We start from the raw sequence: 24,744 nt of genomic DNA, 5'->3' as shown, positions 1-24,744 counted from the left end.
CCGAATGTTGCAGAAAAGCAAATTCAGCTTATCTTAGTGTCCCAATCATACACTGTATCAAAAAATTGTCCATACAGAACGGGCTCAATAGTTACAGCACAAAAATATGCCTAAAATCAAATCAAAACGACAGTAGATTTGTTCCTTTTTGCCATTAAAACAAACAAGAATAGTTAAATTTGATAAAATCGTAATACATGAAAAAAGGTTCAAACTTTATGCCAAAGAATTTTTTTAAATAATGCGTGTAAAAAATCGACCATCTATCAATCAGCACAAACAACACCTCTTGCATCGCTATGGAGTGCGTTCCAGTGTTTACAGTTGTAAAAACGGTAAAATATTCAAAATTTTGCATTTTCTCCAGTTATATTATGATTTCAACCTTCATTTTTGAAAAATGTTCGTTTCTCACAATAAAATCCTAGTTGTTGTACGCAATCTGAGAAACCTGAGAAATGAAGACAAAGGTTGTCCAAAAACGCTGAAGTTTCGAAACGACCACGATCGTCTGTTTAGTACGTGCTTCAGAGTTATCTCAAATGAACCTTGATTTTACATGTTTTAATTTTTTTCTTGCCACTTCGATTAACTCAATTTTTTGAAAATTATTAAATTTTAATATAGAAGCACTTGATTAGTTCCTAACTGTACATGTTCAAAACAAATTTCTCTAATAATAAGGATTAACACCACTAAATGATAAAATCTTTTGACCCATTGACTAATAAATAATATATATATCACCAGCCAATCTGATAAACTCTATAACTATCAACTATAATGTAATTATATGATAATAAAAATCTAGTTAACCCGCTGCACTATTTTTTCTCTCCTTCGAAGATATCTGTAAGTTGTTCGCTTATTCCCGTTAGACAAGAGCTGTTATTCGCGTTGACGGCATTGAGCTTCGTATTACGAATTGGGGGAGTGAGCATGACAACGTGGGTTTGCTGAAGGAATGAACACACTTTCAAAATAAAAATTATGAATGAAAATTATTTTTCCCAAATCAGATGAATACTTTATGTAAATGAAAATCACTTTTGCTTGCATGTGGTGAAGAAATGTCACACAAAAATCGTGTCTAAAGATAATTTTATATTATAATGGTAAGTTTTGGTGAGAATATCTGAGAACCGATAGAAAATAGTTTAAATTAGGGTCGGGACAATGTACTTCAAGTAATTAAATAACGCAAAGAAAAAAAATTCATACAAATTTTAGCAACTTAAAACTGCCTTCGGGCCGACTAATCTGATAGAGAATATTTGCTTTGCCTCACACAAACTAAAGTAGAACAGTGACAAGAGAAAAGGGGAAAGATATGATGGTCTTGTTGAAATTTATTCCTCTTATTGCACACGAGTGTTATCAAATTCTATGGACAAATCAACAAGATGGGAACTCAAATACAGCTAACGAAAATTACATAATTTGATAACAACTGAATTTAAACAAAGTAATAATGCTCATAATATTATGTAATAGTGACAGAATAGTTATTATTCAATGTTGTTAAGCTCTTTAACAAAACATCTTATCTTATATATAAAATTCTCGTGTCACTGTATATTTAATATCAATTTGGGTGAGCCTATGCAAGAGTTTTTTTCTGAATCTTTTTTTTTTGTATTTTTTGCATAAATTTGGTTTGAAAATCGTTTGGTTTATATAACCAAGCCCTCCTTCAGAAAAACCCAGACGTTCTTCAGCCGAAGGATCCGCCATCTCTCTCAATGGTGTGGACTCACCAAGGACTCTACGGAAAAAATGAAGATAGACCATAATGTGTGCTCTGTAATAGGAAACCACATTCACAAATTGTTTCTGATAATGATTTAATATTATGGATAAAGTTTTGGCGGAAATTCAAAGAAATTTATAGAAGAAATTTTAAGTTAGGACTGTCTTCTAAGTATTCAAATAACTTCGAGTAATGATTTCATTTCGTGTCTGCTGATCTGATAGAGAGTATATTAATAAATTGCGAAAATGAATACGGATAAATTATTTTGATGTTTATTTTGCGCCAAGGCAAGATTGCCACATTTTATAGCACGAATGAATTGAGGTCGATCGGATTCCAGAATGTAAAAGACGAATCGTTAGATCCGATCGAGAAGCAATCCGATTCCAAAATATGGGTGACTGTTCGATATTGTTACCACAAACATGGTTCATAGCCTACGTGGTAATCTTGATCTTTCATCACCATGCATGGCAGATGGAAAATGTACAAGGCGTTTACCAAAAAGCATGAACGGGACCCAGCACACTATCACATAACACACTATCAATACATTAGTATTTTTTTTATTGAACAGCGAAACTATTCATTAGAAATCATGTATATGGCAGAACAACGTTTGCCGGGTCAGCTAGTATCTTTATATAATGATATTTTTCCATAATAAAATAATAATTCAAAGACTGAATTTGAATCAATAATTAGCTTTCACTTGCCAAATCGATTAACTCCCATAAACACGAAAAAAAAGTAGTGATAATAACAATTACTCCAAGTATACTCCATCTTATACTTTTTATGTGTCGTCAGATCAAATATGCATTTGCAATAATACATTCTACATCGTATTTTTGAATTTGTGATTTGAAGAGAAATTGATTGTAGTCGTTTTCTCTTGTTTTCAATGCCAGCCTAGAGGGCACTATATTTTTTTATGTTTTTCCTTGGAAGCTGAGGATCCGTTACATAACATATCTCGATATCAGAGATTCTATTTTTTTGGTTTTTGAGATATGATTTTTCAATGTTAACCGATAGTTCAAAAAACAAATTTTCCCCCTTTTTCCACAACAAAAATTCATAACTTTTGAACTACTGAACCGATTCAGATGATCGACATATCAAATTGAAGCTTATGATTTAATTTTTTTCGAAAAAAAAATCACTTTTGTGAAGAATTATGATTTTCCTTTCTGTAATTATTGATTGAATTAGTTTTTCATAGTTTTCTCGGTTGAAGATAAAGGGCGCTATATTTATTTATGTTTGTTCTGGAAAGCTGAGGATTTTTTAAATAATACATCACGATGCAGAGATGCTATTTTTTTCGTTTTTTGAGTTATTATTTTGCAAATTCGAAGGGATAAGGACAGCAGATCTCTATATCAACAATCTGCGAGGAAATCTGGAGGGCCATGAAGAGAAGTTCGTATTTCAGTAGGACAATGACCCGAAGCATACTGTCAAAAAGACCTTTCTCGATTCTCGATGTCAAGGTTGACAAAACTAGTGCCACCAATAAAAATAATTCTTTTGAAGCACTGAAGCGCACCTGGTAAGAGCTGGATCCACAGCATCTGTAGAAATTGGCGGAGAGCATGTCAACGGTCATTTTAATATTCCATCTGTTGAATTAGTCCCTGATACCAAAACGATCCGAGCGTGGTTAATCCGTTTAACTATCAAAGAAAGCACATTTCTAAGGGGCACACATGAACGATATAGTTGAAGAACTGCTAATGGAACAAGAAAAAGTTCCAATTTAGCAGTTATCGAGACGGTTTGTGCGCGGAACGGCACCGACCAGCTGCCCTACACCTTTTCGAAGATTCCCACACCTTTGGCAGTTCGTTTTGAACCACACTGTATTACTAGAATCACACTACATTTTATTAGAAAAAATGTGTCATAGTGCTTGTATTCAGACTGGTTACTGCTGGCAGGATGTCCAGGCTGAAAAAACAAGTATGTCGACTACATGTGTCATTAGCACCACCTCTAGTTCCCTTACAGGAAATCATCATGAAACAGGACGCTCAATGTAACTCGATCTTTACGATGTTCCTCCTCAACTGAATTTCAGGCTCTTCGACTACACTCATTGGGCAAAGCCTTATCTATCATCGACTGGCAGCCACTTTTGACCGGAAACTCTGTGACTCGTTTTCTAACTTTCCCAAAGGCTAATGATGGTTTACCCTTTCTACCAAACTAGAACAGGCGAGGCCTGATTTTGAGTTCGGGTAGTGACCAAAAAACATAAATATGTACATAAAAGTAAATTTATATAAACTATAATTGTATTATGTACGTGTATTTTGTTTGTAGTGGTGTCCTATTCCAAAGGGTGGATTTTCAAGCGTGTGGCAAGCAGGAAAAAACCGGAAAATTGTAAAAAATATAAAATTTATTATTGACGGTTAAAAATCAACCTTTGACATTTAATTTTTCAATATTATTCCAGTTGAATGTTGGTCACGACCAGGGTTGCCATGATTAAATCTGTGTTTTTGATCTCGAAAAATCTTTCTATCTGATCTTTTTCTCAGAAAATTTATATTGAAATCGGTATTATTTTATAAGTCCAAATTTGGAGCATAATCTTAGCTTTAGTATCATTGATTGTTATTATGAATTCGACGATGTTGATATCCACGTAGAGCCAGAACTGTAGTAAAAATATAATGCTTTATTGAGGTGTAATGAAAGTTACCACAGTTGCTATGGCGTGCTTCTATACATTGAACTACAAAGGTAGCTTTGTTATAAAAATTACAATAACAAAACAATTCAGAAAAAGTTGACCTCTCAACGGCTAAAAAATGGCCATGAAGTTACTTTGAAGCCATATGCATAGAATACGGACAGGTTCAGATTTCATTTGGATTTATATTTATCCTGCTTTCAAGCAGTTCAGTAGCTTCTATTTCTTCAGCTTCAATATCGACGTACCGTTCTGAATCATATTTCGGACAAAATCATATTTCGGACACTTTGTTCTAATATCTTGAAATGCTTAATGCACTGATGATATAACTATAAAATTAATATCACAATTGCTTGTTTAGAGTAATTCCTTGGTTTCACTATCACTTCATTTGAGAACTACATTTGAATGATTACATAGTAGGAAAAAATCCATCCAAAATCCAAAATCCACTCATTATTGTTTGTGGTTGACGTTTGTTTTACGTGAGCACGTAGAAAATACCCCTTCATCAATATTTAAATTTCTCTCGTGTTTCATCAGTTCTCATCATCGTTATCAGGTTACTGTGATTGCTTGGTAAGTGTTTCGCAGTTGAGTATGAAATATAATCAAGTAATATAATGTAATTTTCGTTCAAAAAATCACAAAATAAAGTTTCCGAAATTTGATTTTTCTATAAATGGTGTCCGAAGTTTTATTCTTATTCGCTTGTTTTTAAAAGCATATTATTCGATGATTTTTTTATGTATTCAGTCAAATAGGTACCAAAGTAGAAAGCTTAAAAGTATATTGAACTAATTTATTAAAAATATCAACCAAATAATACCTGTGCATAAAGTTGTGATCTGTTTTCTGCATCATATGTCTTAAGCGTCCGAAATATTATTCAGAACGGTAATTGAATCCTTCAAATAAAAACTTTCAAATCAAAATGAGTTTTCATGACAAAATGAACGCACTTTTGAAATTCACATTCATTGTGCTTCAGTAGGGAAAAGATGAACAGGATTATTTATTTATTGTTAAGCTAGCCGATAACAAAACCTTCTGCATCTTTTCGCCTTAGATTGAACATGAGAAAGCAGTACTTCACGCTACATATGAATGCCAAAATGGTTTTCATTAAGACTGATTATAATGAATAAAATTGGTAAGGTGGGCAAAATATTATTGACATCAAGCCATGTGATTTCCGGATTCACTTACGTATTGGATTTCTTCGTACTTGTGTGACAGAACCGATATGTCGCCCTATGCTCAACTCGATCTGGAGTACCACAGAGCAGCGTTTTTGGGCCGATGTTGTTCAACATGTTTTTAACGACTCGTACTTTCTGCTTTCTATACAGTCATCAATACTTGATGAAAACGGAAGTATTGGAACATGTATCGTCCATATACGATCTTGAAGTCATAATGGGCTTCAAACTCAGATTCGGTAAGCACGTTCCCGCTATGATTTACCACACTGCTCTTGTTATATCTATCGAGCGGGTTCAGAAAAAAAAATTGCGATTAGGCTACTTCCTTGGAACGATGCAACATTCCTCCGTATCCGGACAGATGCCAGCTCATAGGACTGGAAACACTATCAGCTAGACTAGTCACGATGCAGCGATTACTTATATTCGACATTCTCAGAGGATTTATGGACTGTGCTGAATTGCTCGCACAGATCCCGTTCTACATACCTCCTAGACGATTTTGGAACGATTCTTGGTTTAAAAATGTCTCAAAAATCTGTATAAATACAGATAATTCTGTAGATATGGTAACCCTGGTCACGACTTCGTTTTAGATGATCCATACGTGAAGCCCAATTTTGAGTTACTTTTTCGAGCAAATCGATATGAGCCTCAAACGTGTGATGTAGTCTTCTCGTGCTTGAGTCGTTACTGGTTTATCGGCATCGACAAGATATTTGACATACCCCCTCATTAAATAGTTCAGTTCAACTGGTACAAAACGAGAGATGAATCGCTGACCAAATTCATTACGCAATAAGTCCATCGTTTCGCGTGCTGTGTGGCACCGTCTTGTTGAAACCACATGTCAACCAGATCCAACTTGTGTATTTTTAGCAATAAAAAGTTTTTTCTATATTATATTTTTTGAGGCTCAGTTACATTAGTTTTAAGGAAATTATTAACTACTAGCTGACCCGGCAAACATCGTCCCACTTACAATTGATATTTTGATTTCAATCATTTGAATCACTTAAGTTCCCACAGAAATTATTTTTATGTACGTGACTCGTGGTATATAATTTTTATTGACATATAAACTTGACGCAGACTAAACCGCATCAAACTGTTTAAATCCGTTGCTTCGTTCTTAAGTTAAATCGTGAGGAACGGACACCAAATCATTTTTACTTATATAGATACACAAAATTTGCTAAAAAATGACTATCCAATTTTCCATCTTTCCGAATGGTTTTCATATCTTTTTAGGCATATAAACCTGACGCAGACTGAGACTGACTGTTAAAACCGTTGCTCCGTTCTTGAGTTAAATCGTGAGAAACGGTTACTAAATCTTTTTTATTTATATAGATACTAGCGCGCCCCCTTCGTGATGACCGGCACGGTAAACGGGCAGGTTTACCTTAAGGAGTGCCTACAGAAGCGCTTACTACCACTATTGAAGCAGCACGAGGGCCCGACCATCTTCTGGCCGGATCTCGCTTCGTGCCACTATTCAAAGGACGTGTTGGAGTGGTACGAAGCCAACGGGGTCACCTTCGTGCCAAAGGAAATGAGCCCGCCCAACGCACCGGAGCTTCGCCCAATAGAGAAATATTGGGCGATTATGAAGCAGGCCCTCCGGAAGAACCCAAAAGTTGTCAAATCGGAGGCGAACTTCAAGAGAATGGATTTCTGTTGGAAAAAAAACTACAACCTGACGTTGTACAGAACTTTATGGACGGGGTAAAGAGGAAGGTGCGAGCATACGGGCTTGGGCTCGAAGTATGAATAAGAAGAAAATGCCAATAGTTGTTTAATAGTTTCTATTTTACTGTCTAAAATTTTCAAAAGGATCGGTCTACTGGGCGAATTTCTACAGCGTTTTTCCGTGATGCAATTTGATGTGACACACCCTTTATATATATATATATATATATATATATATATATATATATATATATATATATATATATATATATATATATGTATATATATATATATATATATATATATATATATATATATATAAATATAAATATATATATATATATATATATATATATATATATATATATATATATATATATATATTTATATATATATATATATATATATATATATATATATATATATATATATATATTTGTAACTATAATAAAGTAGGTAATTAAAAGATCATTTTTCTAATATACTATCGTTGATTAACTTTTTTAGAAAAACAAAAAAATGACTTTTGTTATTTTTTTGTTTTGTTTGTCGAAAAAAACAATTGCGTAAATTTGTTTACCATGTTTTCTTCATCGATACACCACCTCGGTTGTACGTTACTTCCAGCGTAGGGGGTCTCAACGAAACATTGCCGAGAAGTATGGAGTAAGCCGTGGTACGGTCATTCGGAAGCATCAGATGCTCGGCAGCTTAGCCGATCGACCGGAAAGAGGACCAAAACTGATGCAACAAGGGATACGCTAATCATCCGGGATGTAAAGAAAAACCTACGAACCACCTTTTAGGCGATTAAAGAAAGGTTGGATTTGGACTTTTCCAATCGACCATTCGGCAACGCTTGGTGGAACGGGACCTGAAGCTATTTCGCCAAAAAGCGACCGATGATCCGCAATCCCAACAACAAAAAAGACAACGTCAGTTTGCGAGGGGGTTCTGGAGTTCTGGAAGCTCGTTTATAGTCGGACGAGTCCAAGTTCGAGCTGTTTAACAAGAAAAAGCAACTCCGAATGTATCGGAAGAGCGACGAGGCCCTCCAGGGTCGTTTGTAGTTACAACCGACTATGAAGCACGGTGGTGGAGATATCATGGTGTGGGGCTGTTTCTCGTGGACTGGGTGGGAAACATAGCGCAGGTCGACGGTATTATGACTGCCGATGGTTACATCGACATTTTAGGTGAGAACCTGGAAGAATCTAGCTGAAAATGGGGCTGGTGGATAACTACACCTTCCAGCAAGATAATGACCTGAAGAATACTGCTAAGAAAACAGAAACATTCTTCGGATCGGCCCGGATCAAACCAATACACCATTGGTTCTACTTCAAAATCCCGTCTTGAATCCTATTGAGAATTTATGGACGATTTTTGACAATAAGGTGGACAAAACTGACGTTACGAACAAGCAAAACTATTTTGCTGTGTTGAAGAAGCCTTGGGACGAGCTAGACTCCCAACACCTCCGGAACGTCGTGGAGAATATGCCAAAGCATTATCAGTTGGTTATCGAGACCAAATGGGATCACATTGACTATTAATAATTTGTTTTTTTTAATAGAGCAGTGGAATTTTTTGTCATACCCTAAAAGCGCCCATTTAGAAACCACAGTAATTTTCTGTTTTTCTAAAAAATAAATCAACGATACTGAAATGACAAATGGTCTAATAATTACCTATTTTTACGTAGTATTGACTGGAATACCGAAAAGTTTGAAAAAATATTTTAATATTGGAACACTTTGATTACGAATGGGGTGGATTTCTCTTTGCGCACATCACTGTAGTCGAACCCTGACATCATGCGATTACCACATTTTTCTCGCAAACAAAACTCCTTAGTGATAAAAAATTGATGTCAAGGGGAAATTGTGAAAATCTATTACTAGAGTTTTACATCAATAAGGGCCAAGACTGACAAGACAAGGTGAGATAGGCATTATCAAACTACCTTTAGAATGGCAAAAAATTACAACAAAACGATCAATCCGAAGCATATCCAATAAAGTTTTGAATTTCTCACAAAAATTATGGATTTCTTTTCCCCCAACCTAATATAATCACATAACGTATTATTACAGTAGTTGATTATTTTCTCTTCAGTTCTTATACCGAATATGGGCTATATCAAATAAGCATTGTCCTATACACCAGTTTGTCTACTTACGCACGAAAATGTTGCTCATGAGCGTCGCCGGCAAACAGAACACTATCACCAACACATCGGCCAACGCCAGGTTCACGATGAAGAAGTTAGTCACGGTTCGCATCCGTGGTGCCCGAAAGACCACGGCTATTACAAAACTGTTGCCAACCAGCCCAACGATAAACACCACGAAATAGGCCACACAATACACGGCCGTCATGGTAGACGAATGACGGTAGAACAGTTCGAACTCCCCATATGGACCGGTGTCGTTTAGTGGTGTTTCCTGTACCTGGAAATAAACGTAATGAAAGAAAGTTACAAACAGAATTTGATATTGTCTTTGACTCGAGATATATTCTCCATTCAGTAAGCATCCATCAAAACGGAAGTAGAATTATCCTACAACGAGTTCAAAAGTTCACATTGTATAGTTCGCTATCAAGTTCAGGATGAAGAATACAACGATCAGTCTGACAAGGACAGAAAGGAAAACATCTTCAAATGTTATACTCCGTATTTTATCTACCATGAATTCTGCACTATATCCTTTCGCTGTGCATCATCCCTCTGGAACTATTGAAGAATGACATTGCAGCAACACGCATACAGAAAAACAACTCCAAAACTTGGTGGCGTCTCCAGATGTAGATGCTTCCTCATTTTTCCCCGTCACTGCAATTTTTAATTCTTGAATTGAATTACGACAAACTTTGTTTCAAATTTTTGCTTTATTCATGGAGTGGAAACATTTGAAACCGAGATAACTGACAATCGGAAAAGTGCTTCGGAAAGTTTCTAGTCTTTGCTCGCGAGCACAGAAATTAAATGCACGGATGAGAAGGCGGCATCAAGTTAGACGAAAACAAACCCATTTCGAACTATGCTGTGTTTTTCCTCAATAGCACATTATCAAAATTATTCGGAAAAGTCAAAAGCTCTATCTATCACATTGAAATAGCCTCCGGTGCAAGAAAAAAACGTATACCAACCAAAACCTTAGAATTATCATCCATTGCTCACCCGTCATCGAAATTAGAGAAATAATCAATCGCTTCTGAATAGTTGTTTTCGAGATTTTCACGGCCACAGTGAAGTGGTACAATCGAAATTGTGAAGTATTTGCACGACTTCATAATACCAGTTTTTTTTCTATTTCGGTTGGAAAGTATTGTTCCTTATGATACGAACAAATAAGAGAGCGCGTGCAAAACAAGATGTGCATCGTACACGACTCCTGGTGCGAACAGAGACGTTTAATGAATGCAGTGCACTCCTGGAGAGCTGGGTGTGTGGCATTTCGGTTGCACCGCTCATCCAAAATTGTATGGCCTTATGCAACGGCATGTTTTATGCATTCACATCTCCCGAGCGAAAGGATTTAGCGCTGGTATTATTGCTGATGTATGGGCGAATATTATGCAAAGCATCCTTCCCCGGTGGCTGTCTTTTGTACATTTACGGCTGGAAACAACGCAAACGAACCCGTGTATACATCTCATTTAGGAAACGAACCATTAGGCGAAACAAGAGGGGGTGTAGCCTTCGAGTGGGAGGTGCTCTGCAATGAACCAAAAAAGCTGCTACCAAACAATCAGCTATAGAGCGGAATAAACTGGAAAGCTCAACACGCAACTTGACGGAGAACAACCTGAACGATGCTAAGAGTAGTAAATTCGGCATTCATAACGCATAATTGTACTGATTTGATTAAAACTTAGATCTGGAAGTACCTTCCCAAATCATTCGGGTGTTTATTGTGTGAAAAGCACACGTTTTCATGGTGAACTGAGAAAAGAATACACAATATACGTAAAGTTGTGTTTATGAAATTAAAAATAAACTCTAGGGACTTGCAAACACGGTTCTCGTCATGTTAGTTTGTTTTTAGAAATTAACTCAAATCAGTGGAGTGATTCCACCCCAAATCGGCCAAAAAACAGCAAATTTGACCCGACCACCCACGATTTTTTTTAACGTGGTACTTATGATGAAAGCTACCCAAAATTACTATTTTAATTATAATAAGACCAATTTAAATCACGACTGATTTTTGAAAAGGGCTTATCAAAACCATTGATCTTTCTTTCAAAAAATAGTAACTCAAATTCCAGATGTCTGATTAAAATATGATATTTAAAAAAGTTATTGGAAAGTCAAATGGTCATTTAGAAAAAATAACACTGTTGAAAAATCTTGCTCAAAAATGAAATTTAATATTGAAAACTTTTATATTGTTAGGGCCGTGTCGAACTTGACCAAGGAGACCAAAATGAAGATATCTATATCTACAAAAATGGATTTCTGTCTGTCTGTCTGATTCTTATGGACTCGGAAACTACTGAACCGATCGACATGGAAATTCGTATGTAGGGGTTTTTGGGGCCGGGGAAGGTTCTTATGATAGTTCGAGACCCCTTCCCCCTCTCTAAGGGAGGGGGAGGGGTGTCTGCCATACAAATGAAACACAAACTTCCGCATAACTCGATAACTAATCAAGCAAATGGAGCCAAATTTGGGGTGTGAGTGTTACGAGTACGGGTACGAGAAATGTTTCTATGATGGTATGACACACCTTCCTCCTCTGGAAAGGAGAGAGGGTCCCATAAAAATAATTCACATATTTCAACCAAACATATTCCAATCAAACATGACAACTGAAAATTTTCGCACTCTGAAGGAAAATGGGAAAAATCGAAAAATTTGAATTCACATGTGTTCTACAATTACATATTGACAAGCGTTGTTAGTTCATTTGATGTTTGCGGTAGCGAAATTGATCTTCGTTCGAAAGTGAAAATGGAGTTTAAAGTGATAAAACGCACTCCTATATCGTCTTCTATCTTTATAAATAAAAATGAATCGCCGAATGTGTGGATAAGAGCAAAACTCGAGAAAAGAATTGTCCGATTTAGGGCTGTCTTCATTCTATCATTTTTTCTGTATCAAACATTTATTCCATGTAACGGAAAAACATGTTACTTTTTTTATCCCATTTATTTATTTAAGGCTCATTAACATTTTAGCAGTAAAGGAGCCGAATTTTAATCGTGTACATGTCACATGGTTATCATATCTATAATAAGCACATTACACAGTTGCCATTCGCCAGTATTCCTTCTATACCATTACATATGGTACATTCACACAATAGCCATTTAGGCGTAAGAGTATTCTTTCTGTTCTTCCATTATCCAGTTAGACCACCGGACAGCGGAGACAGATCATTGTTGAGTTATTTATAGAACAGCAGCCCGATGTGTCTTGCAGAGATGAATCGATCTTATTTCGACCGTGGATCGATCTCCATCGCTGGTGATTGTTGCGTGGACGTAGCTATTCTGTAACAACACAAAGATGGTCAATGAGGGCCCTGAGTTTTGAACTCACGATCGATCGCTTACTAAGCGAACGCGCAACCAATGTGGCTACGGAGACCCCCTAAACATGTTACTTGTAGTGGATGAAAAATCTTGCACGAGAATTGTGTAATATTTTAATAATTTGATATTATAATGTCGAGTTTTGGTAGAAGTACTCAAATTTTATAGTAAAAAATAATTTTAATGGGTAGATTAGAAGATCAATCAATGAACGGGTCAGCTAGTAAATTATAAATTATATAAATTTATGAAATATCATTACTTAATGAAATCGTTACCATTTAAGAAAAGTAATATGAATAATAGAATCTACATACGATTCAACACAAAAAACTATACATAACATTTTATCCTAGGACTTACAGTTCTCAAGATATAACAAATTTTGTTTAATTTTTCAAATAAAAATATACAAAAAAAATATCGAAGAGGGTTGTTTTGAGATATAAAAGATTTAAATATTTAATTCAATTTTTGAATTTTTTGACAGTGTAATTGAAATGTAAATTTACCAACTGATTTTCGAACAACTTGGTCAAACATCATATTTTTATCAGACATCTGGATTTTCTCTTACGATTTTTTGAAAGAAAGATCAATTATTTTGAATACGCCCTTTTCAAAAAACAATCGTAATTTAAATTGGTTATATTTCAATTAAAATTGTTATTTTGGTTAGTTTCCATCATAAGTACCAAATTTAAAAAGCTTCGGAGAGAATCGGGTCAGCGGCCGGACGATTTGGCGTGATATTGCTCTATTATGAAAAAAAAAAATGAATGGCAGTTTTTCTAGTTCTGTTCTCTGTTTTTAAACAAATTTTACACATCTATTCAGAAATTTATTGATTTTATTTTGGATTGAATAAAACTTTTTTTGGAAAAAATCTTTTTTTTTATTTGTTTTATATACATATATCTATTGTTTTTTGAATATAAAAGAAAAAAATCGAGAGGTTGTATCCGAGACACGACCGCTTAGGACGTAGGACTATGCAATCATTTTTTTTGAAATTTGTTGGTTTATCATTTTGGATATTATTTGCGAATACGTCGAAAGTTCGTAAATAACTCTTTAGTAAAAACTTCTGGGTACCCTTAAAAGGTTTAATGGCTTGCGTGGTTTTGTAGAATCATTTCTAGAAGCAATGATTCTTTCGTGCTTCTGCGAGAACAATACACTAATTGTAATTGGTCATATGTCGCAACTTGTTCCTTTATATAAATGCAAGCACCGCACTGAGTATTTAACGAGAGGCATCTTCCGTGCATTTCCATTCAACAAGCATCAAACACGCGTCTAACAGATGTACACAGTTGCAGCGATAAACTTCAAGTGAAATATTCGCTAGCGTTTACAGCTCGAGATGAAACATAAAACACAAAACGAGCAGAATGAGCGACCTTTGTTGTTTCGGAAACAGAAAGATTCTGAGAATTTTCCTCAGAGGAGATGCAATACTTATGCGCTAGCGACAGCTTACTTACTTCGCAAATATTCGCTTTTTGCTATCCCCCTTCGTTGTTTCTATTCTTCTTCTTTTACTCTATTTACGGAGACTTTCCAACGATTCATTCGTCTACGACTGTTTCTATTCTAGCGGCTGCATAAGTTGCTCGTTATTGACAGCTCTGTTCGGGAAAGTACACAAATGGATAGAACAAATGTATGGGGAAATGGGAATGCTTCCAATTTTCATCAATTTGAACCATATACAGACTATAGGATTGTAATGTATAGCATATCAAACAAATCTTAGAAAATTTCCGATTCGATTGGTATGCAAATCGTTAAAATCAATTCGCAGCAAAAATGGTTATCAACATTAACTTTATTTCATAAAAACGTGACCGGTTTTCCGATTTGACACCCTTAATGTAAGACGTAGTCCTACGTAAAAAAAATATTTTTGATTCATCCTTAAAGTCAGAAAGCACCTTTCTCGTATTGAAAAAAAAAATACATATATCCGGAATCTTCCAGAATGTGATAGAGGATCATATTTGATGGGCCTGATTCTCGAATACACTTCACGGTGGAAACGAAATGAGATATATTTTTATATATTTTTCAGACTGTATATAATTCAGTCAAATATTGTATATAGTCGAGTCTGACCTGTACTTGTTTGTCCTTGGTTAATCGTGGAATGTAACTTAATTAACATTCAAATAAATATTCCTTTTTTATTTCCTATTATGGCGCAAGAATTGTGTTTCAATGTTAAAAAATGAAATCAATATCGTCCACGTAATTTCGTTATGACACACAAACGACATTATGTACGTATTTTGGAGAGATATCTTTAAATATTTCTATTCTTGTGAACATAATATTATGAAAAAGAATGTTATGAACTTATAACAAAAATCAACACAAAATTGCAACTCTCTTCGTTCATTTTCAAAATACACTTGAAAAAGAAATTAGAATGTGCAACATCGCCATTTGAACGTAATTTATAAACAATGTAGCTTCGTGATAACTTGAGACACGATGATATGTACATTATTTCAAAGCGAAAAGTACAACTATTGCCGCGAATAAAAGAAGGTAAATCTAAACTTTATCGGTGTAAGAAGGTTGAGAGGTAAGAGGAAAAAATCCTCATTACTTCATTGATAAACCTTGTGAAGTGTGATTTTTTAGAGAATCGTTTTTAATTCCACAATAAAACGCTCATAAATTGAGAAAAGTGTATGAATTTTTCATTGGTTTCTACCATTTACTTTTTGGTGATAATTCCATACAAATGCTGGCTCAGAAGTTCTTCGTAGCCAAAATGCTTTGTGTTCTCTTGCTAGCGAACGATTTTCAGTGATTCAGCCTTTCTCAATCCACGTTCTGCTGCTCACTACAAGAAACACCGGACTAATTGTGCTATTAATAGCACAACAGTAGAATCCCCATATCAATGCTTCAAATGAACAGTGAAACAAAAGGAATATATCGCCAACAAGGCGGTATTTTGTAATTTACAGTATGTAACGACAAGACTAATTAATCCAGCTGAAAAATTTAAAAAAAAACAGAGGCAAATAAGCGAAAGGAATATGACAAATGCTAATCGCCACTACGGTTGAGAGGATTATGCAGAAAATCATATTTTGCGCCACTTTTCGAGTATTTCAGCTGTTATCTCAGTAAAGATCCGTGTGTGTAATATTGTCTTCCAAGGCTTCAATTGTTGCTGGTTAATCACTATGAACCACCAGCAATGATGGATGAGACAAAAAAAGTTTTGTAAACAACCCTATGATTCCACCCGCCCATAAATGGTATCAAGAATTGTAATTTTCTGGATACATTAACAGCTCTTATATCTATACAACCAGAAATGAGCTTCGTCGCTGCATACAATATTCAAGTTATCAATATAATTTTTTCGCAGAGCACAAATTTTGATAATAATAATCAATGATTTGAAAAAAGGCTGCCTCGACAATGAAAGGTAATAGAAACTAAGCATTTTTTTTTCTTAATCATATGTCACGAATCATCCTTTATCTGTCAAGAATAAAAGTTTTAAAAACGAACCTTCATGAAAATTACCCTGTGTATGAAGTAGTCAAACAAATGTTACTTTTACCACTTTCGTTTAGAGGGAGCATACATTGTTTAGTGAAAGGACTAATGTGTTTTGATCTGAATGAAAAAAAAGAAGAATAGGGAGTTTGACGACGCCAGTGGTTATGTGATTAGCGTGAATGCCTCACAACCTGACCGGGCTGGGTTTAATTCCAGCTGACGTCGTTGGGATTTTCTGAGGCGAAAAATCTCTGGCTACGCCCTCTTTCGCAAGGGAAGTACGTCTTCTGTTGCCCCGGTTCATGAGTTGTTGAGTCTGATAGGTAAGGCGGAGTCGCCTCCCTGATGTCGGTGATTGGCACTGAAGAGGCGGAAGTAGGCCGACAAAAAAAAGCGAAGATAAAAAATAACTCTTTAGCAAAATGTTTTGGTTACCTCAAAATTTGTAGAAGCAGATGGTGTATTGATGATCTCGCGAGAACAATGCACAAGCTGACCATATGTTACAATTTATGTTGATGTCTATGTCGAAGTACGCCTCGCACTGAGTATACATCGCGACGGTCTTTTTCGTAGTTAACACACACTCTGTAACAGGTGAATTTATTTTATTCCACCAGTAGCATTATTCCAAATATTTTAACCACTTCAATCTACCTTTGGAGACGCATACAAACAATAACAATGTGATGCATACATACAGAAGCACTCCCCACCAGACGGCATAAAATTGGATCGATAGCATGAGAACAAATGTCGGTCTGGTCGGGTGGCGCACTTTTCTCCGATTGCAAGTCAACAACGGAAACTCTTTTGGAACAATAGGTCTGAAACGAAATTATAAATAAACACCTCCTGATTGGTAAACGGTGAAAAAAACACGTTCCGACAGGAGCAAAGCATAATCCCAAACGTTGTTTTGACGTAGGACTACGTCTTACATTAAGGGTGCCAAATCAGAAAACAGGTCACGTTTTTATGAAATAAAGTTAACGTTAATAACTATTTTTGCTGCGAACGGGTTTTAACGATTTGCATACCAATCGAATCGGAATGTTTCTAAGATTTGTTTGATATGCTATACATTACAATCCCATAGTCTGTATATGGTTCAAATTGATGAAAATTGGAAGCATTCTCATTTCCCCATACATTTGTTCTGTCCATTTGTGTGCTTTCCCGAACAGAGCAGTCGATAACGGGCAACTTATGCAGCTGCTAGAATAGGAACAAAGAAGGGGGATAGCGAAACGAGAATATTTGAGATGTGAACTCCACTCTTGCATATTAAGTAAGCTATCGCTGGCGTATAAGTATTGCATCTCCTCTGAAGAAAATTCTCAGAATATTTCTGTGCCTGAAAAAACACTGCTCGTTTCGTGTGTTATATTTCCCCTCGAGCTGTGAACGCTAGCAAATATTTCACTTGAAGTGCATCTGGCATTGCAAGAGAAGAGTGCAAATGATTATAGATCGCTTCTAGCCACCAGTGTTTAGCTTTATGTGTGTTGCTTGTTTTCGTTGCGCGAAACTTAGAACTTGTTCGTCTCTTGTAGGGGGTCTCGTAGCCTAATTGGTTGCGTGTCCACTACTAAGCGAACGATCATGAGCTAATAACTCAGGGCCCCTCAACTGACCATCTTTGTGTATTATTCTAAATACTATGTCCACGCTACAATCATCATGTGTCGGTAATCCCAGTCCCTTACCGCTCACATTTTCGGTCTGCTGCATCGGTAATTGGCACTATTAATAACGCAACAATGGAAGCCCCATATCAACAGTCCCGCTGTGAACAGCCCAACTGTGAACATTCGAACAATAGCAATATTCTTACGCCGGAAAAAGGCGACATGTGTTGTGCATCGATAGAATAGGAATTCTCTTGCGCCTCAACGGCTACTGTGTTATAAATAAAACAAATGTTAATCGATAGATAGCGATACTCTTACGCCTCAAAATGGTAACAGTGTAATATACAACAAAAGATATCTTAAGATAAAAAATTTACACGAATGAATTCAGCTCTGTTACAGTTGCATTGCTAAATGAGCCCAATAAAATAAACTGTTGGGATAAAAAAAAATCTCCTGTACATGTGAATAGCACACCTCCGATACTTTCAGTTGTCATTCGTATTTGTTCTCGTGAGAATCGGCTCTGTTCTAATGCAACAAGCTCCTAGCTTTGTTGACGGTTTTGACCGAGAGTCGAGAAACGATTTTTCATGAACGGTCATTCTCGCGATGTTTTATTTTTATCCATTTTTATGCCATAAAACCTATTCAGGGTTCCCGGATTTTTTTACTTTATGAAATTTCGACGTATTCGCAAATAATATTCAAAAAGATAAACCAACAAATTTAAAAAAAAAAGATTGCGTAGTCCTACGTCCAAAGCGGTCGTGTCTCGGATACAACCCCTCGAATTTTTTCGTTCAGGTTATGACTACTCTCCTGTTGCTGATATTAGGTTTGAACTTTGTGCTCCATTTCTTGTTTTTTCTTTCTTTTGGTTGATTATGTCAACTACTTCACGGTTAGAAAATGATTGATAACTTCGCTGAATAGCAGTGTGCGATGTCGTTCATTCACCCTTTGTATCAGACAAAATCGTTTTGTATGTTCACCACTCTGTCTTTCTGCTTGCTAGTTGGTGCGAGACTGTGATTTGACAGAGACGGATGGAGCATAAATGTTCCTCTCTCATCACATTTATCTGTAGAACAAACGCTGCATTTGCATTTGATTTGCAGCGGTATATAAATAATGTATCTCAATAATAAATTATTAGCTCGTAATTGACACCAACAATTGTATGTGAAAATGGGAATGCTTCCATTTCCGCTATTTTAAGTTTAAGTTAAGTATAGCATACCCAACAAATCATAGAAAACAATCGATTCGATTGGTGTGCAACTCATACAAATTTGTTATTAAACAAAAAAATATTGTTATTAAAGTTGAAAATATTTCATAAAAACGTGACCTGTCTTTTCTGATTTGGCCTCCTTAATGATAGACTTGATCCTACATCGAAAATTCAATTCTCGATCATCGAAGATAGAGGCATCCAAATCAAAAATGAAATTTAAAAATTGACAACTTTATTATATATATATATATATATATATATATATATATATATATATATATATATATATATATATATATATATATATATATATATATATATATATATATATATATATATATATATATATATATATATATATAAGAATGATAGCAGTTTCGTGTAACACGTTTGTAACGCGTTTGTCTGTAGCGCTGCCCCACATAATTGGAAATTTGGCACCCTTCCTGTTGAACGATTGATCTGAAATTTGGAACACACCTTTATCTCTGCAGTCATTATAAAACTGCGTATTTGATGATCTTGAAAATCCAAGATGGCGGCCGCAACAAAATGGCGAATTACATTTGTTCTGTCCATTTGTGTGCTTTCCCGAACAGAGCAGTCGATAACGGGCAACTTATGCAGCTGCTAGAATAGGAACAAAGAAGGGGGATAGCGAAACGAGAATATTTGAGATGTGAACTCCATTCTTGCATATTAAGTAAGCTATCGCTGGCGTATAAGTATTGCATCTCCTCTGAAGAAAATTCTCAGAATATTTCTGTGCCTGAAAAAACACTGCTCGTTTCGTGTGTTATATTTCCCCTCGAGCTGTGAACGCTAGCAAATATTTCACTTGAAGTGCATCTGGCATTGCAAGAGAAGAGTGCAAATGATTATAGATCGCTTCTAGCCACCAGTGTTTAGCTTTATGTGTGTTGCTTGTTTTCGTTGCGCGAAACTTAGAACTTGTTCGTCTCTTGTAGGGGGTCTCGTAGCCTAATTGGTTGCGTGTCCACTACTAAGCGAACGATCATGAGCTAATAACTCAGGGCCCCTCAACTGACCATCTTTGTGTATTATTCTAAATACTATGTCCACGCTACAATCATCATGTGTCGGTAATCCCAGTCCCTTACCGCTCACATTTTCGGTCTGCTGCATCGGTAATTGGCACTATTAATAACGCAACAATGGAAGCCCCATATCAACAGTCCCGCTGTGAACAGCCCAACTGTGAACATTCGAACAATAGCAATATTCTTACGCCGGAAAAAGGCGACATGTGTTGTGCATCGATAGAATAGGAATTCTCTTGCGCCTCAACGGCTACTGTGTTATAAATAAAACAAATGTTAATCGATAGATAGCGATACTCTTACGCCTCAAAATGGTAACAGTGTAATATACAACAAAAGATATCTTAAGATAAAAAATTTACACGAATGAATTCAGCTCTGTTACAGTTGCATTGCTAAATGAGCCCAATAAAATAAACTGTTGGGATAAAAAAAATCTCCTGTACATGTGAATAGCACACCTTCGATACTTTCAGTTGTCATTCGTATTTGTTCTCGTGAGAATCGGCTCTGTTCTAATGCAACAAGCTCCTAGCTTTGTTGACGGTTTTGACCGAGAGTCGAGAAACGATTTTTCATGAACGGTCATTCTCGCGATGTTTTATTTTTATCCATTTTTATGCCATAAAACCTATTCAGGGTTCCCGGATTTTTTTACTTTATGAAATTTCGACGTATTCGCAAATAATATTCAAAAAGATAAACCAACAAATTTAAAAAAAAAAGATTGCGTAGTCCTACGTCCAAAGCGGTCGTGTCTCGGATACAACCCCTCGAATTTTTTCGTTCAGGTTATGACTACTCTCCTGTTGCTGATATTAGGTTTGAACTTTGTGCTCCATTTCTTGTTTTTTCTTTCTTTTGGTTGATTATGTCAACTACTTCACGGTTAGAAAATGATTGATAACTTCGCTGAATAGCAGTGTGCGATGTCGTTCATTCACCCTTTGTATCAGACAAAATCGTTTTGTATGTTCACCACTCTGTCTTTCTGCTTGCTAGTTGGTGCGAGACTGTGATTTGACAGAGACGGATGGAGCATAAATGTTCCTCTCTCATCACATTTATCTGTAGAACAAACGCTGCATTTGCATTTGATTTGCAGCGGTATATAAATAATGTATCTCAATAATAAATTATTAGCTCGTAATTGACACCAACAATTGTATGTGAAAATGGGAATGCTTCCATTTCCGCTATTTTAAGTTTAAGTTAAGTATAGCATACCCAACAAATCATAGAAAACAATCGATTCGATTGGTGTGCAACTCATACAAATTTGTTATTAAACAAAAAAATATTGTTATTAAAGTTGAAAATATTTCATAAAAACGTGACCTGTCTTTTCTGATTTGGCCTCCTTAATGATAGACTTGATCCTACATCGAAAATTCAATTCTCGATCATCGAAGATAGAGGCATCCAAATCAAAAATGAAATTTAAAAATTGACAACTTTATTATATATATATATATATATATATATATATATATATATATATATATATATATATATATATATATATATATATATATATAAGAATGATAGCAGTTTCGTGTAACACGTTTGTAACGCGTTTGTCTGTAGCGCTGCCCCACATAATTGGAAATTTGGCACCCTTCCTGTTGAACGATTGATCTGAAATTTGGAACACACCTTTATCTCTGCAGTCATTATAAAACTGCGTATTTGATGATCTTGAAAATCCAAGATGGCGGCCGCAACAAAATGGCGAATTACATTTGTTCTGTCCATTTGTGTGCTTTCCCGAACAGAGCAGTCGATAACGGGCAACTTATGCAGCTGCTAGAATAGGAACAAAGAAGGGGGATAGCGAAACGAGAATATTTGAGATGTGAACTCCATTCTTGCATATTAAGTAAGCTATCGCTGGCGTATAAGTATTGCATCTCCTCTGAAGAAAATTCTCAGAATATTTCTGTGCCTGAAAAAACACTGCTCGTTTCGTGTGTTATATTTCCCCTCGAGCTGTGAACGCTAGCAAATATTTCACTTGAAGTGCATCTGGCATTGCAAGAGAAGAGTGCAAATGATTATAGATCGCTTCTAGCCACCAGTGTTTAGCTTTATGTGTGTTGCTTGTTTTCGTTGCGCGAAACTTAGAACTTGTTCGTCTCTTGTAGGGGGTCTCGTAGCCTAATTGGTTGCGTGTCCACTACTAAGCGAACGATCATGAGCTAATAACTCAGGGCCCCTCAACTGACCATCTTTGTGTATTATTCTAAATACTATGTCCACGCTACAATCATCATGTGTCGGTAATCCCAGTCCCTTACCGCTCACATTTTCGGTCTGCTGCATCGGTAATTGGCACTATTAATAACGCAACAATGGAAGCCCCATATCAACAGTCCCGCTGTGAACAGCCCAACTATGAACATTCGAACAATAGCAATATTCTTACGCCGGAAAAAGGCGACATGTGTTGTGCATCGATAGAATAGGAATTCTCTTGCGCCTCAACGGCTACTGTGTTATAAATAAAACAAATGTTAATCGATAGATAGCGATACTCTTACGCCTCAAAATGGTAACAGTGTAATATACAACAAAAGATATCTTAAGATAAAAAATTTACACGAATGAATTCAGCTCTGTTACAGTTGCATTGCTAAATGAGCCCAATAAAATAAACTGTTGGGATAAAAAAAAATCTCCTGTACATGTGAATAGCACACCTTCGATACTTTCAGTTGTCATTCGTATTTGTTCTCGTGAGAATCGGCTCTGTTCTAATGCAACAAGCTCCTAGCTTTGTTGACGGTTTTGACCGAGAGTCGAGAAACGATTTTTCATGAACGGTCATTCTCGCGATGTTTTATTTTTATCCATTTTTATGCCATAAAACCTATTCAGGGTTCCCGGATTTTTTTACTTTATGAAATTTCGACGTATTCGCAAATAATATTCAAAAAGATAAACCAACAAATTTAAAAAAAAAGATTGCGTAGTCCTACGTCCAAAGCGGTCGTGTCTCGGATACAACCCCTCGAATTTTTTCGTTCAGGTTATGACTACTCTCCTGTTGCTGATATTAGGTTTGAACTTTGTGCTCCATTTCTTGTTTTTTCTTTCTTTTGGTTGATTATGTCAACTACTTCACGGTTAGAAAATGATTGATAACTTCGCTGAATAGCAGTGTGCGATGTCGTTCATTCACCCTTTGTATCAGACAAAATCGTTTTGTATGTTCACCACTCTGTCTTTCTGCTTGCTAGTTGGTGCGAGACTGTGATTTGACAGAGACGGATGGAGCATAAATGTTCCTCTCTCATCACATTTATCTGTAGAACAAACGCTGCATTTGCATTTGATTTGCAGCGGTATATAAATAATGTATCTCAATAATAAATTATTAGCTCGTAATTGACACCAACAATTGTATGTGAAAATGGGAATGCTTCCATTTCCGCTATTTTAAGTTTAAGTTAAGTATAGCATACCCAACAAATCATAGAAAACAATCGATTCGATTGGTGTGCAACTCATACAAATTTGTTATTAAACAAAAAAAGATTGTTATTAAAGTTGAAAATATTTCATAAAAACGTGACCTGTCTTTTCTGATTTGGCCTCCTTAATGATAGACTTGATCCTACATCGAAAATTCAATTCTCGATCATCGAAGATAGAGGCATCCAAATCAAAAATGAAATTTAAAAATTGACAACTTTATTATATATATATATATATATATATATATATATATATATATATATATATATATATATATATATATATATATATATATATATATATATATATATATATATATATATATATATATATATATATATATATATGAATGATAGCAGTTTCGTGTAACACGTTTGTAACGCGTTTGTCTGTAGCGCTGCCCCACATAATTGGAAATTTGGCACCCTTCCTGTTGAACGATTGATCTGAAATTTGGAACACACCTTTATCTCTGCAGTCATTATAAAACTGCGTATTTGATGATCTTGAAAATCCAAGATGGCGGCCGCAACAAAATGGCGAATTACATTTGTTCTGTCCATTTGTGTGCTTTCCCGAACAGAGCAGTCGATAACGGGCAACTTATGCAGCTGCTAGAATAGGAACAAAGAAGGGGGATAGCGAAACGAGAATATTTGAGATGTGAACTCCATTCTTGCATATTAAGTAAGCTATCGCTGGCGTATAAGTATTGCATCTCCTCTGAAGAAAATTCTCAGAATATTTCTGTGCCTGAAAAAACACTGCTCGTTTCGTGTGTTATATTTCCCCTCGAGCTGTGAACGCTAGCAAATATTTCACTTGAAGTGCATCTGGCATTGCAAGAGAAGAGTGCAAATGATTATAGATCGCTTCTAGCCACCAGTGTTTAGCTTTATGTGT

The 24,744-nt window shown here is 35.8% G+C and overlaps 1 protein-coding gene across 3 annotated transcripts in view; it reads right to left on the bottom strand.

The window, feature by feature from the left end:
• Positions 1-24,744, bottom strand: part of LOC129777200 (neuropeptide SIFamide receptor) — a 310,914-nt gene that overhangs the window by 273,866 nt on the left and 12,304 nt on the right. For all 3 annotated transcript variants that reach the window (XM_055783328.1, XM_055783327.1, XM_055783329.1), the window contains exon 2: positions 9,540-9,810. In XM_055783328.1, the coding sequence (XP_055639303.1) occupies positions 9,540-9,738 (199 nt within the window). In that variant the 5' untranslated portion in view covers positions 9,739-9,810. The remainder of the gene's footprint in view (positions 1-9,539; positions 9,811-24,744) is intronic.

Source organism: Toxorhynchites rutilus, chromosome 3 (assembly GCF_029784135.1).
Source record: "Toxorhynchites rutilus septentrionalis strain SRP chromosome 3, ASM2978413v1, whole genome shotgun sequence".
In the NCBI taxonomy this organism is placed as follows: domain Eukaryota; kingdom Metazoa; phylum Arthropoda; class Insecta; order Diptera; family Culicidae; genus Toxorhynchites; species Toxorhynchites rutilus.
The sequence above is the reverse complement of the archived record's forward strand: the minus strand, read 5'-3'. Positions and strand labels throughout refer to the sequence as shown.